The 14,268-nt window shown below is 35.1% G+C and overlaps 1 protein-coding gene across 1 annotated transcript in view; it reads left to right on the top strand.

The window, feature by feature from the left end:
- rab40b (RAB40B, member RAS oncogene family) overlaps window positions 1-10,638 on the top strand; it is a 48,105-nt gene extending 37,467 nt beyond the window's left edge. Inside the window, exons 4-6 of the mRNA XM_088927503.1 lie at window positions 3,682-3,759; window positions 6,694-6,916; window positions 9,547-10,638. Of these exons, the coding sequence (XP_088783629.1) occupies window positions 3,682-3,759; window positions 6,694-6,916; window positions 9,547-9,821 (576 nt within the window). The 3' untranslated portion in view covers window positions 9,822-10,638. The remainder of the gene's footprint in view (window positions 1-3,681; window positions 3,760-6,693; window positions 6,917-9,546) is intronic.
- The last annotated feature ends 3,630 nt before the right edge of the window (window positions 10,639-14,268 follow it).

The following is a 14,268-nucleotide window of genomic DNA, read 5'->3' as shown; positions in this document are numbered from 1 at the left end:
TCATGTGACCTTAGGGATCACACTTTGGTGAAAACTGATATTTTTCTGAATAATACTGTGTTATTTATGGTTTGAATCATCGTTGTAATACTTTTTGGACTTGGTGGGTGTCTGTAACCCTGATCCTGGAGAGCCACAAACCTGTAGGTCAAAAAGCACAGACCTGGAAAGCATGTTAACTTCTCTTTATTAAATATGACATCTGCACAAAATGCAGTAGAAACATAACAGCCATTTTGAAGCATTTGGATCTGGGATTATATTATTAAGAAAATGAATAATATTTTTAGTGCATTCTACAAGAATGAGAGTTATTTAAAAAAATGTTGAGACATTTTTTGTGCTCACCTTTAAAAAAATATTCTAGAACTAGGGTTTCCACCAATATTTTTTCTTTGTTCTGAGCTACAGTAGTCAACAATCACTAAAAAATGTGAAGAAACAGGATTGACAATTTAGTCAATGTTTTCCCTGGTAAAATGCTTAGAAGTAAAATAATCCAAAGGAAGGATTATGTCTCACATTTATATAGGGGCAGGAAGTTGTTTAATATATGTGAGGTTTGTCATCTCACCATTTAAACTTTGTGAGCTGACTGAGAATGATCCTATAGGATCAAATCTCAAAGCATCATATATTGAACATGGTGACTGAAAATGGTTTTACAAATGAATGCATCACTCAGTGAAGGAGGGGTGTTAATGGGGATGTCAGTTCTGTTTAATTGAAGATGTGTTTATATGTGCTTTTTGGCAAAGGGAAGACTCATGTAGTATGTGTGTTTGCTGTGGGAGGGAGGACAAGTTGTCGTATCATGTTATGACACAGTTGAGTTAGGTGTCAATTGGAGAGGAGCCTGTGAGAAGTAGCTTTGTTAGTGTGAGTACAGGGAACAGAATCATCAGTCATCATTATCCGGAGACACAGAATGACAGGTGCAAAAGAAAGCAGAAGACATACTGCAAATTGATAGGCCCTGAGCTCTGAAGAGATTTTAATTCAACTGGAAAAAATGATACTGTACCTTCTCCTTCTTAACAGTTCCTTCTTATATGGCAGAAGTCTGTTTAGTGTGTAGGCCGGCAGTTACCATGGAAATTACACTATGGAACTCCTTGCTGTCCTTGCAGTATTCAAAGGATAAACAGTGTGGAAAGTCACAGATACAATATCTCCTTTACCTTTAATATATCCAGAACTCCTCTATTACAGTATATACATTCATTTCTCTAAGATGATAAATATGTGCATTTAATTGTACAGTGCCATGTATCATTAGTTGCTAATAGATTGACCTTCTCACAGTATTTTGGGCTACACTGAAATCCCAGTTGTCAATGTGAAGTTTCCTTCTGATAAAATACTTGGTAGCTGAGTAAACACAGTACTATGATTAGCTAATACTGCAAAAATAATAGACAAATTGTCTGTTTACCTGTGACAGGTTGTATTAAGCATTAAACCTCAATAATGCAATAATGTTCAATCTGAGTGTTAAAGATAAAATAGGAGATAAGCAGGAGTATGTGTTTATTTTCCCATTTAACTACTATATGTGTGATGCAATTAAACACACAGAATCCTGTACAAAATTTCAGTCTAGGTATATGATGATGATGAATGAAAAGGTTGAAATAAAACAGTAAGTTTCAATCCAATTAACATGTTCAATTTAGTTGAATTTCTCCTAGTACAGGGTGTGAGGGATTTCTGGTAACCGTGGCTATGTTTTACGTGTTAGCTCTGGTATTCAATCTGTCCTGTGAGTACCAGCACACCCTCTTTGTCTGTTGTGGAAAAAACTTGTCAGTGGGTGTGCTAATGATTTCTGCCTGTTTAATCACAACAGGAAAGTGTAAATGAGCAGGTAACACAATGGAAAGGGGCTATTAATAATGTCTGTATGTCATGAAAAAAATTGGCAAGATTAACTCCACTACCATTTTGTTGTTTTCCTTTTTTATTTATAAACTCCTACAAAATACAACATTTTGAATATCTGCTAAGCTATGAACAAAATATTTTTGTGTTACCTTAATCTCTGGGTAAAAGCAACCTGACATCATTAAAAGTCTTGTTTTTCTTGGCAGGCTTGTTTCTTTAACACAGCACCGTTACTGACTGAAAAGTCTCGAATAAATGTCAATATTTTTAACCTGTGAAAATTACATCAGAACATATAGTTCACCACTCTTAATGCATTTTTATTGTTGTGTGGGATGTTTTTTTTCATTTGTGTCTATTACTCACCATGGCTGTGTTCTTTTACTTTAATTGGTTTGTTTGCTTTTTTAGAAGCAACTGAACTGGAGAGAGACAGGAGTGAAATTTGTCAGGGTCAATAAATGTGTTCTCATCATTTTCTGTTATGCCATCATGCAGAGGAGACAAGAGACCAGGAAGTTCTGAACAGCTGAATTGCAATAGTTGCATTTATTTTACAGTGCAGCCCACCCCCCCAACTCCAAAAATTCTTCCTGCTATTTATATGACCTAAACCTAAATGTTTTACATTCTAGGGACTTAACATTTACTGTTTCTTATTACCAATGAATAAAGGCTGAAGCTTTGAGAATTGGCCTTTACATTTCAGAAATATATCAAGAGATACAACTGTCTTCTCATTTTTTCATTTGGAAAAACTGAATGGCCCTCCACAACACTGCTGTGTTACTACAAAAAACTCTTTTTTTGGCACGTTCCTGGTTGATAGCTTACTGAAAGATTTAAGTTTCCATAGCTGTCAGTCTGGGAACTGTCACTGTTAAATGTAGTGCAATCCAACAAGAATGAACGATGAATGGTGGAATTTTCTTTACAGAGCAGCATTGCAATATTCCGTGATTTATCTTCTGTAGATGTAGACAAACGCTTGCAGTTATTTTCCACTGAATTTCAGTGCTTTTACTGTGTTCATGTTTCTGAAGCACAAACATTTGTTTTTGCATTCTCAGTAGCAAAATGTAACCTATATTAGCATTTAATGGTTTTGGTATCTACTGGCAGAATTCTAAGACAGCTCAATAATCCCTTTCCCTTTAGGAGCAAATATTGAACCACTGCAAAGTGCCAGACTGCTGTATAATATTCAGTCTTAAGAACTCTAATGCCTTATATCAGGTTTCTTAACATGGCCACTTTTCTTTAAAATCAGGTTATTTGTAGATTTATAGTATTCTATTTAACGGTTTTAAAACATTTAATAATTGTTTGTTGACTACATATGCAAACTAACATATTTCAGCCTTTTCTCTTTAGTTTCTGGTGATATTTACTGTAACCTAGCTTACCCTTAGGAATCTTTAGTTTGAGCATTTAGGCTTTGAATAAAACATTAAGTTTAAAAATGTGTATTTATCATTTTGTAACTTTACAAAATGGGACAGTACAGGAAGTGTCTGAATGCTTTTGCAAGGGATTGTATACTGAATATGCTTATTAGTGTTTTCTAAAAAAATGTATGCTGTTATATTGGACATGTTTGGATATGGTTTTGTTGATGTGGAAAAGCTGAAAGTTATTCTCAGTAATGAAGGAATTACACATTTCATGTATATTTGATAGCAGGTTCTTTCATGGAAGTCAGTTCCTTATTTTTTAAATAACCTGCATTTGCCTCAGCTTTTCAAGTATCACTGCTCCTTTACTGTATAAAAACAGACCATGTCTGTGTTTTCACAGGGGGTAATCCTTGTATATGACATCACCAATCGCTGGTCTTTTGATGGAATTGACAGGTGGATCAAAGAAATTGATGAGGTAGGCATATTCTAACAATGACAAATCACAGGAAAAAAAATACAAGCACTGTGCTGTGCAGGGACATCTTCCTGGGATCATATAACTTTAACATCAGACATGCAGTACTTTCTTTGCCTGACCCGCAGTTATCTGTAGCTTTTTAATGACTATAACATGATGAGTGCTGGCTTTTTCAAATACCACTTTACTATTTAGCTTGTCAGCTGCTCTTGTAGTGCTGGTAGAACAGGCCTGACCTGTGTCTTAGCAAATTGTGAAAAAATTCAGAACAGTATTTATCTTAGCAGTGCCTTTAAGAACATTAAACCATTTATTTTCTGTAGATATTGCCATGTATAATTCCTTCCTTCAGAATGTTTACTGAAGTACAGAAAGACAAAAGCATCCATAGACTCTAAAAACCTTAAGTGAGCTAAAAGACTACAGATGAAATAAAGCATGGCTGTCCTGGTTTTTCAGGAGTATTAATAAAGACTATATAAAATATATTACATATTCAAAAATTAATGGAGAAATTTACTAAACTGAACTAACCTTAAGTTTGTAGATATCAAAAGTAGCCAGATGAGCAAACACTGCAGCAACTTCAAAGGGAATTCAAAAAAGATTTAGAATTTAAGGTTGTGAAAACTGTCAACTGGAAGATGACATTTAATGCAGACTTACTATGGAGAAGTGCTTGCTTTTAAAACTGAGAGCAAGAGACACCTCTTTTACACAAAAGCTCATGGATGTCTGGAGTAAGACATTGGTGATTTGGTTTGAATTACCGTTAAATTTAGAGGTAGTTTAGATCAAACAAATTTGGTGAATTAAAGCATCCTGATTTTACTTTTTGTGTTTATTTTGTTTGAGATCTGAGTTCAAAGTCTTGTTTTAATTTGAGATTACATATCCCAAATGGGAACTGTATGTTTTAAAATAAGATCAGTAGAATTCACATCCAAAACTATTTGAATTCTGCACAACATTAAAGGTCTTGTATGAGTCTGTCAGCAACATCACAACATGCGATAGAAGAGGAAAATTTATTTTTATGAAGACATTTCAAGCATAATTCTACCTATTTCTGATGCTAATTTAAATCACTGAGTAAAATCATGAAAATACACAGTAGGTTTTCTAAAAATGTTAAGATGAATGTACTGCTTTACTGCTTATACAGTAACTCATAATTGCTTCAGTGTTGTTCCTATTGATGATGATATTCTGTCCTGTATTTATTAGAAAAGTATTAATTTAGAAACCAATCAAAGCTAAAAATTGAATTGTTGCGTCTTGATTTAGCCTTCGTAATGCATTATTATAGGATGTGGAGGGTCATGGGTTCAAATCACAGCTGCTGTGCTCCTGCTGTGCTCTTGAGCAAGGTCAGATTGCTCAAATGTTGGAGCAGTGGTCATCATTGTAAAAGAGAACTTGCCCTTAATTGATTTACCTGGTAAAATAGAGGATGAAATATATATTATATGGACAGGACTGTGTTCATGTTTCATCCGAGAGAGTTAGAATAATTATCAAGAAATACATTTATCTGATACCAGACAATCATCTGTGTTTGGGTTGTCTCCATGAAACTGGATCTGAATGCATACTCACTTCCATTTTCATTGATTTGGTTGAATGCTCTTGGACTACTGTGTTCTCAAATCAGCACATGTGCTCTTTTATTTCTTTATGGTAAGACTAGAGTTTGGATGATCAGGTTAAAATGAAGAGGCTGTATAACTGCGCTGCAGACTGTATGGTGATCATGTCCTTCTGTGTAGTATGTCCAGCTACAGCAGTTATGTAGATTCAGTTTGATTCAGCCCTAAGTAATTTCATCCCTTTTCTGATAGCATGATAAAACATCTATTTTCTACCAGTTTGATGTTTTTTAATTAGTTATTAAACTTTTTAAAGCTTACAAGTCCTGTGCTATGATAATATTTTTCCTAACCTCACATTTTGCAAAAGTGTAAGAAGTTCTAAACTAAGTGAAAAACTTAGTAATGTTAAGATATTGTTAAAAAGAGTTCCTAAACAGCTACAGTAAGTAAGTTTATTTTGCCAGAAAGCTGATTATTACAGGTAAGGTCTTACCCAAATCCACCAATATAGACATGAAATGTCAAATGGCTTTTATATCCCATTATTCAGATTATTAAACAATTTTATAACTATTAATTTAAAGTAAAATCTTTGTAAATCAAGTATATTTTAAAAGACATAACACAAAAAAATACATAACACATTGTATGTGCTTAATACATTCCCCCCACAACAACAGCACATTGTGGTAGGCTTCACAATCACGTTCCATATAAAATACTGATTTGCTGCATCATTGCATTTTTGACTGACCTTGTGTATCAATAAGTCAATGCATCCTCGTCACTTCATACTCTTCAGGCACTTCAGTATCATAGCTGTTCCATTTTAGAACTCCCATCTGCCATCTGCTTTCACTGCTTTGATGACTGTGTTGATTGATTGAGGCATTTGAGAAGTACTGTCCCTTGTTAACCACCATTGGATATCTCTCAGATTTGATAGTCATTTAAATGCATTAACTGAAATTTGAAGGATGATATTTTTTAACTTTGATGTAGAAACTAATAAATCCAGCATTCACTGTCCTTAAGGCTCTACCTGATTGTTGTTTTGGCTGTATGAGGTTAGATTTTCTTTATTGTTTTTAACAAAAGCCCGTGGCTAAAGTATTTTTTTCCTGATTTGATCCAGCATACTTTTTACGTTATATTTTTGCTTTTAAACATGTAATTACGATTTTCATATACAGAATGATATAAGCCCTGGCTTTGGACTTTTTAAAGATAGTTGTAGCAATTAAGGTTTACACAGCCCTGTTCAAAGCAATCTTTATCTGTTTTGTCATGATCGTCAGGCCTTGCTTGGCTTTGACATTTTCTTTACATTTTTTCCCAGCATGCCCCAGGCGTGCCCAAGATCCTAGTGGGAAATAGGCTGCACCTGGCCTACAAGAGACAGGTGACGACGGAGCAGGCCCAGGTGTACGCAGAGCGCTTGGGTATCACTTTCTTCGAAGTCAGTCCTCTGTGTAACTTCAACATCACAGAGTCCTTCACTGAGCTTGCACGGATTGTGCTCATGAGGCATGGCATGGAGCGCCTCTGGAAGCCAAACAAAGGTAATGAGTTTACATGTTACATGGGCACACTATTTTATCCCAAGAGTGAGCAAGTCAGAGGTTAAAAAGGGTATGTGAAATGGATCAACAAATCAGGTAGGAAAAATATAAGGGAAAAGGAAGCATTTTATAAAATGATTTAAAAAAAACCCAGTACAATCCAGTTAAAAGAAGTATAGTGAATTGCATGCACAGGTATATATATATAAATTATAAAGGCCAAGAGAGAAATTTAAAGAAAAAAGCTAAATGCATCTGGAACAATACTGGGAAACGTATATACAATGACAGGGGAATGGCTGATTTACTAGATGAGTTTTTCACTTGGGTTATTCACTAATGAAGAAGTCAACAACACGCCTCAGGCAGAGGAAGGACAGAGTTCTGTATTTTAGATTATTAGCATAGACGAGGCAGAAATGATTCAGGTACTGAAAGCACTAAATATTAATAACCCCCAGGTTATTACCCCTAGATGGTATATCACAAACTGTACTCAGTTGAACAAGAGATTTTATTTAGAAGCCATTGCTGCAACTCCTCAAACAGTTGCTCAAGACAGAGTTAGCACCTGTGCACTGGAGAATTGCTAATATAGTGCCCATCCATTAGAAGGGTGACATAACTGAACCAGGTAATAACAGACTGATTACAAGTTGGACTTTTATTGTATGTAAGATTATGGAAACTGTTGTTAGAACTAAATTAGAGATCAGCAGTATAAAAATCAGATACAAGGGAATAGTTAATATAGATTAAGACAAGGAATGACTTGCCTAATCTACTTGTTAGAGTTCTTTAAACAAGCAACAGTACTAGTGGATGCACACATAATACATTATAGATGTATTTAGACTTTCAGAAGGCTTTGATAGCTTAATTCAGAAATAATAGATGGTAGGAATCAAAGTGGGGTGATGTAATTAGTAGAGTACCACCAAGTACCATCTGTACTAGAACCACTTCTCCTTGAATTTGAATTTATATCAATGACCTAGATTCTAGTATAGGTAGTAAACTAGCCAAATTTGCAGATTTTACTAAATTTGGCTGATTAGTTAACAGCAGTAGCTGCTGAAATTCAATACAAAAGCAGCACAATATTCAAGAAGATACAGATAAAAATTCAAGACTGGCAAACATCCTACAGGTTATATTTAATGTAGACAAGTACAAGGTTTTTATATGTAGATAGCGAAAACAAATTATAAATGGAAAACATAAAGCTAGAACAGTACACTTACAATGTGAAAAAGACTCACATGTATGCTGACCTGACATAATTTACATTTCTAGACAATGGAATGAATAGTGAAAAATGAAGCACAAGATACAATGACGTGGAGTTTTATTTCAAACAGAGAACAGGAGGCACTTCTTTAACCAAAGGGTTGTGGGAGTGTGGAACAAACCACCCACAACTGCCATTGAAGCCAATGTGCCCTGGCTTATTTCAAGAAACAGCTGGATGAAATCCTTGAATCAATAGGTTATTAACATCCAAATAGATTAGTTGTACTTCCCATTTGTAACTGTTCTTACGTTCTTACTGTCCCACAGGGGCTTTCATTCTGAGTGATGTACAGTTCAGCATGCACCACAGAGTAAATTGAAAACATTTTCCAAAGGTTATTTTCCTGCAGCATTTTGATGACCCTCCTAAGCCCCACAAGTTTTACTTGAAATGTTTGAGCATGTTTGTGGCTTTTTCTGGGATTCTGTTTTACATATTTTCTCCCTGGGTGACTGTGTGAACTATCTATTCTTCTTAAACTGGAGTAACAATAACATAGATACATGGAAGGAGAAATTCAAAGAGGAGTGTGCTGGCTTTCACTGTTATACAAATGCGCCACCCAGTGGTTAAGTACAAAACAGTATAAAGTAACTAGGATTATTCCTTTGATTTTATTGTTTTATTTCAATTGGTTTAATTTACTATGCTTTGCTTTGACTGCCTGCAGAATACTCTTTTTTTGTGGAAAATTTGAAATGAGAGAATTTGTGTCCAGCATGCAGCCAGCCATATTGTTTGTAGTAAAATAACCAATTGTATTTTTTTACCATAAGCTATTAGTTGTATATAGGTTATATTTTCCACAAATATTGTACATTTCCTTTTATCTATTCTTTAATGTTCAAGTTTAAATGTATTAATTGTCTGATTTGTATAGCGGTGTGTTAAAAACTTCATCTCGTATCCACTAGAGTTGTAATAAATAGAAACAACAGAAGATTATATGTTAAGTTGTGATAAATAAGCTTTTCACATACAATTATTAGAATTGATATGTATTTGTTGCATTGTTGTTTAATGGGGTCTCATTCTTATGACAAACTGTTTTGTAGTGCTTTTTTTAGTTTAATATTAACATATATTACTCTAAAACGGGTATAATGAGAAATTGATTGAAAAATAATTATGTAAAAAATAAAAATCCCAACACCTTCTTCCAAGGGGCATCTGCCACACAGGAGCTATTGAAATAAGCCAGGTTTGTGCTGAAATTGGGTGGCCACTTCATGCTGTTCTATGTGCAAGCCTTGAAATGTGAAACAACAGCTGCAAGCAATAATGGGCTGCATTCGTACCTCTTCCTGACCCTGTTTGCCCTCTCTGTCTCTTTCAGTGTTGAGCCTGCAAGACCTTTGCTGCCGTGCCATTGTCTCCTGCACTCCAGTCCACCTGGTGGACAAGCTCCCCCTCCCTGTTGCCTTAAAGAGCCACCTCAAGTCCTTCTCCATGGCTAACGGTTTGAATGCCCGGATGATGCATGGACGCTCCTACTCCCTCACCACCAGCCACAGCAGCAACAAGAGGACTAGCCTGAAGAAAACCAAAATTATCCGTCCCCCCCAGAGCCCCTCGCAGAGCTGCACCAGGAACAGCTGTAAGATTTCCTAGCAGAGGTTCTCTGACAGCAACTACAGGGATTTTGACTCATCTGAAGCCATGTTTTGTTGTTTCCGTATGATCCTGGAGAGGCTGTGTGCTGTGGACTCCTTCATTAGGAGCTGTGGACTGAGCACAGGAGCAGCCTTCTTGGGTTTTATTGCCATCCGCGTCACTGCTGGACCAGTGTTGCCAAAGACAGAATTGCTTTAGTGTACAGATGTAAATCTTTGGGGGATAAGATGAAATCAAGGGATTTTAAATTGGGTCTGAGCCAGTGTTTTTTTTTTTGTTTGTTGAGTGCAAAAGATATACACTTAAAATGTGAGGTTGTGATCAGTCTTGGCTCAGTTTTGCAAGCGAGGTAAGGGGATGTACCATGGAATTTTGTCATCATGAATTTTTTTGATGCCATACAACCCGGAATCTGCAAAATTGCTGCATGATGTGGGAAATGCAAAAGCTTGCTGATGCCCATAATATGGATTTTCTTTAACATATTGCCTTGTAATTCTTCTAAGCACTAATGAAGAGAGGATCTGCTCTGAAAATTAATAACTAAACAGGCAGCTCTTTTAATGTGTATTTAATATATATATATAATTATGTTGTTTGATACTATTGTGGTTTTATTGTTTGGTTTGTATCACAAATGAATTCCATTTTTTAACAGTGTAAAGTGACAGGGGGTTGCTAAAACACAGGAAGATGCCAAAGACATTTTTGATGGATCTAGAAGGTATCTCTCCAAGAATAAATGAAGATGTCCTGCACAATGTTTTGTAACTAAGAACACTAAGATTTCCAATAAATGTTTCGAACAAGAAAATATCTCCTTGCTGTCTTTTCCTTTTAATTGCACAATCCTGGACTCCATTTTAAAAATGCAATGAGTGTTACAATAATTTATTAAAATTAAATCTGAAATTTTAAATTAGTTGCTTATTTTAAAACCTATAATCTATTAAATCTGATAAAACTTGTGTGCATTAAACCATTTTGAAATGAACACCTAATGAGTAGTACTGTATATAGTAGTAATCCATTACCAAGACCACATAGGGCCATCTTTGACACATTAATGAATGGACTTGACATTTCATTAATGATCTTCATACAATTTGGTCTAATACATGTAGTTGTTGGTTAAGAGTTCAATATAACATGTAACTGGTTTTCAGATTACATATTTTATTGTGGAAATGTAGGTATGCTAATATTGGAAAGTGGAAACTATGCTCATACCTCATAAAAACCTGCAGCACTACTGAATGCATTAAATCAGGTATACTGTATCAAAGCAAAATTAGCAATTCATATCTGATTTATGATAAAATAGAAATATTATTAACCATTTAGGGATGATACAGTATACTGCTGTTTCTTCAATTGTGGTTTAGCTCAGCAGTAACATGCTTTTGTAAAACAGGTAAAAAATAGTTCCTAAGCAGTTAAATGTGAGCTAAAAGAGAGCTGGAGAAATGTGAAAGCTGCAAAGCTGTTAGGATTTTCATCTGGAGGATGTTAGCCACAATTCTTCTTTTGTAGAGTTTTCTTCCCCAGAAAACATTTCTATTATAAGCAAAATTATGTAGTACTTCATCCGAGAGCTGGCCAAACACAATACATTTACACCAAGATATTTTTGAGAGTGTGGTGCAATGAAAAATGCAACGAATGAATGGATTATTGCCAGGGAAACCGTATGAACCACTTTAGGTTTTAAGAAATGTTTAACCATTTTTTTTTATTTTACCATGTCATTAAATGTAGTCTGTAAGATTTTATTACAGAAATAAAATCTTATGAATAGCATTTAATGACATGGTGAAATAAAAGTGTATCAAATAGATAAATTAAGGCCAAAGGTCTTGTATGATATTTGTGAATTTAGGAACTCACAAATATCATACATATAATATTAATATAACAATAACAATCTTATTTCCCACACATCTGAAGGTTTAAAAGCAGTCACTAAAAACATGATCTTTCTTGTTTCCCCCTGTTGCAGTACATCAACTTGATCATTTTCTGATTTTATTGTGGGAAAACCCAGTCCACTTACAAACAAACCTTGATCATTTGTTTTCTGACAGATGCTTGACACTTCTAGGGATGGTGTTATTACCAATCGTCCCACGAACAGTTTCCATTCACACTTCTGAGTGTATTTTTCGTTCTTAAAACTACAAGATATTGATTATTCAGTATTGTTCCAAGCGTAATTACTGCTGATTTTGGTGGTTTCATCCATCTGTGGATTCATCCATCCATCCAACCCACCAATTATACATCAGACACTTACTCAAATAAAGGGTTTTGGAAACCTGGAAGCAAAATATTTTGTGGTAAAAAATAAAACTATGGTCATATAAAAAGTTTTTTACGGGAGTGATTTTGTCAGATCTTGAAAGATAAACAAGACGGAGCCTTTACAGTACTGGAATGGGAGGGGAAAACTAGGTTGCTGTGAAAAACAATTGATATTGGACCAGTAGGTGGTACTCCTTCCTCTGGATCAGAACTAACAGTCCAGTGCCCCAGCATGGTGAACTCTGTGTTATGGAGCACTCTCATTTGCTGGAGGTGTTAAGAGGTCCTCACTATATGGTCATTAAATATCCTATCGAAACATACGTGTTAAACCCATGTCCTAAATTACACTGTAGGATATCAAAATCGTCTTATCTAAACTTCCCCTTTAATTGAATTAGTGAAGCAGTTTCACACTTCTGTAGTTGATACACTGTGTAATCTGGCTGCTGGTGGGTAATGGTGATCATGTTCGTGCTGCACTTCAATGGTGAATGAAATGGCCTCTAGATATGTAATGTTGGGATAAAATTAAATACATTAGTAACTATGTGGTGATAACACATCTGTTTGATCTGATTTAATAGAGTGAATGACTCAAGGGCTATGTGTAGTATTTTTAAACTGCAAGTTCCTCATTTTTGTTTTATGTTAGGTGGTTCATCGCTCTTGTAAGTTGTACAGAGAGTAAATAGAGGTTTATAAAGCCACAGAAATCCAGATTCCTTCTGAAGAATATTTCAGAGACCTTCAACTTTGCCTTTTCTGATTAAATCTTACATAATTATCATGGCCTATCACTAACAGGAGGAAGAAACACAGTCGACCTGTAACTATCAGGCAGGAAAAATCGGTTTGCTCTTCTGGCTAACAGGATTGATGATACTGATTTTATTTTGGCAGTATCAGACATCACAGCTTCACATGCCTCAGTGCACTTTAGCAAGAGTCTGCCCCCCAGGCAAGTGATTTGGCAGTAACAGCTTTGTAATGGAAGAATCAATCCAATTGTGGGATTTTCTAAGCACTGTGATTACAACTGGGAATGTTCTGTGAGAGAAAGAATCTTGTTTACTGATTCACAATCCAGGAGCTGATTAGGCGCTGTAACTGTAGCATACAACTGCTATGATGTTTTGTTTAACAGTAGGTATATGCTCTCAAGGATTCGCATCTAAGCTAATGTTTGACTCATTCAAGATGTGACTAGAGATAACTGGCACATTATTCACTATTGAGATAACAGCACTAATTAATAATAATAATAATTTCTAGTAATAATACTATAGTGCGTTGTAACCCTCACCTGGAAAATGGATGGAATATATGAGTATTTTTTGCATTTCTAATGCTTTTCTATCCAATCGATAAGCTACAATAACACAACTCCATTTAATATTATTTTATATGAGGGACTAAAAACTTGAATGTTATGTAAAACTGCATTTTAATTTCACTGACAAGAAACCTATTATAAAATTTGTTAGCAGCAGTTAATTTGCTAAATTCCAGTTCGCCAGGAGAAGAAACAAGCTTTGTAGTGTCAATTCAGAACAGATTAATCGTTCTACTTCTTCTGCAGGCAGAAGGTCATATTCACATCAAGAGCTTAAAATTTAAGCATGTCTGAAGCTTATGAAAGAGAAAATATATAAATTAATGTGGCTTTTAAATAAATGAAGCTTCACACAAATGTATCATATGTTCCCTTAGGGACTACTTTTCCGCTTCACCATGCCGTAATGTTTAGCAACCTTAGGCAAAAATAACGCACCGCCAAACTGCACATGCAAGAAATATATAGACAAACATCTCCGATTTCTCTTAGACAAGTATGCAAGTGTATTTTTCAGTTATGTAAAAAACTTTTTTAATGACAGTTTAGAGTAAAATGAGTAATTCAAGAATCACAAAATGCACGAGCTAGAAAGATCTTCAGTAGTACAAATAGAAAATGGTCTTTCCAAATTGAACCCATGTTTTGATAGTGAAGTCATAGAGAAAAAAGCCTCATATCAGTCAATCCTTATAAAGCAAAAACAATGCATTGTCATGCAACCTAAACATGAGTATAATTAATGGAAATGTGTGTGTTGAAACATCAGATAAAAAACAATCAAAATCCAAATTGCAGTCGGTCGGT

Source organism: Atractosteus spatula, chromosome 11, assembly GCF_055471065.1.
Source record: "Atractosteus spatula isolate fAtrSpa1 chromosome 11, fAtrSpa1.hap1, whole genome shotgun sequence".
Taxonomy (NCBI): Eukaryota; Metazoa; Chordata; class Actinopteri; order Semionotiformes; family Lepisosteidae; genus Atractosteus; species Atractosteus spatula.
This window is presented reverse-complemented; position numbering and strand designations above follow the sequence as displayed.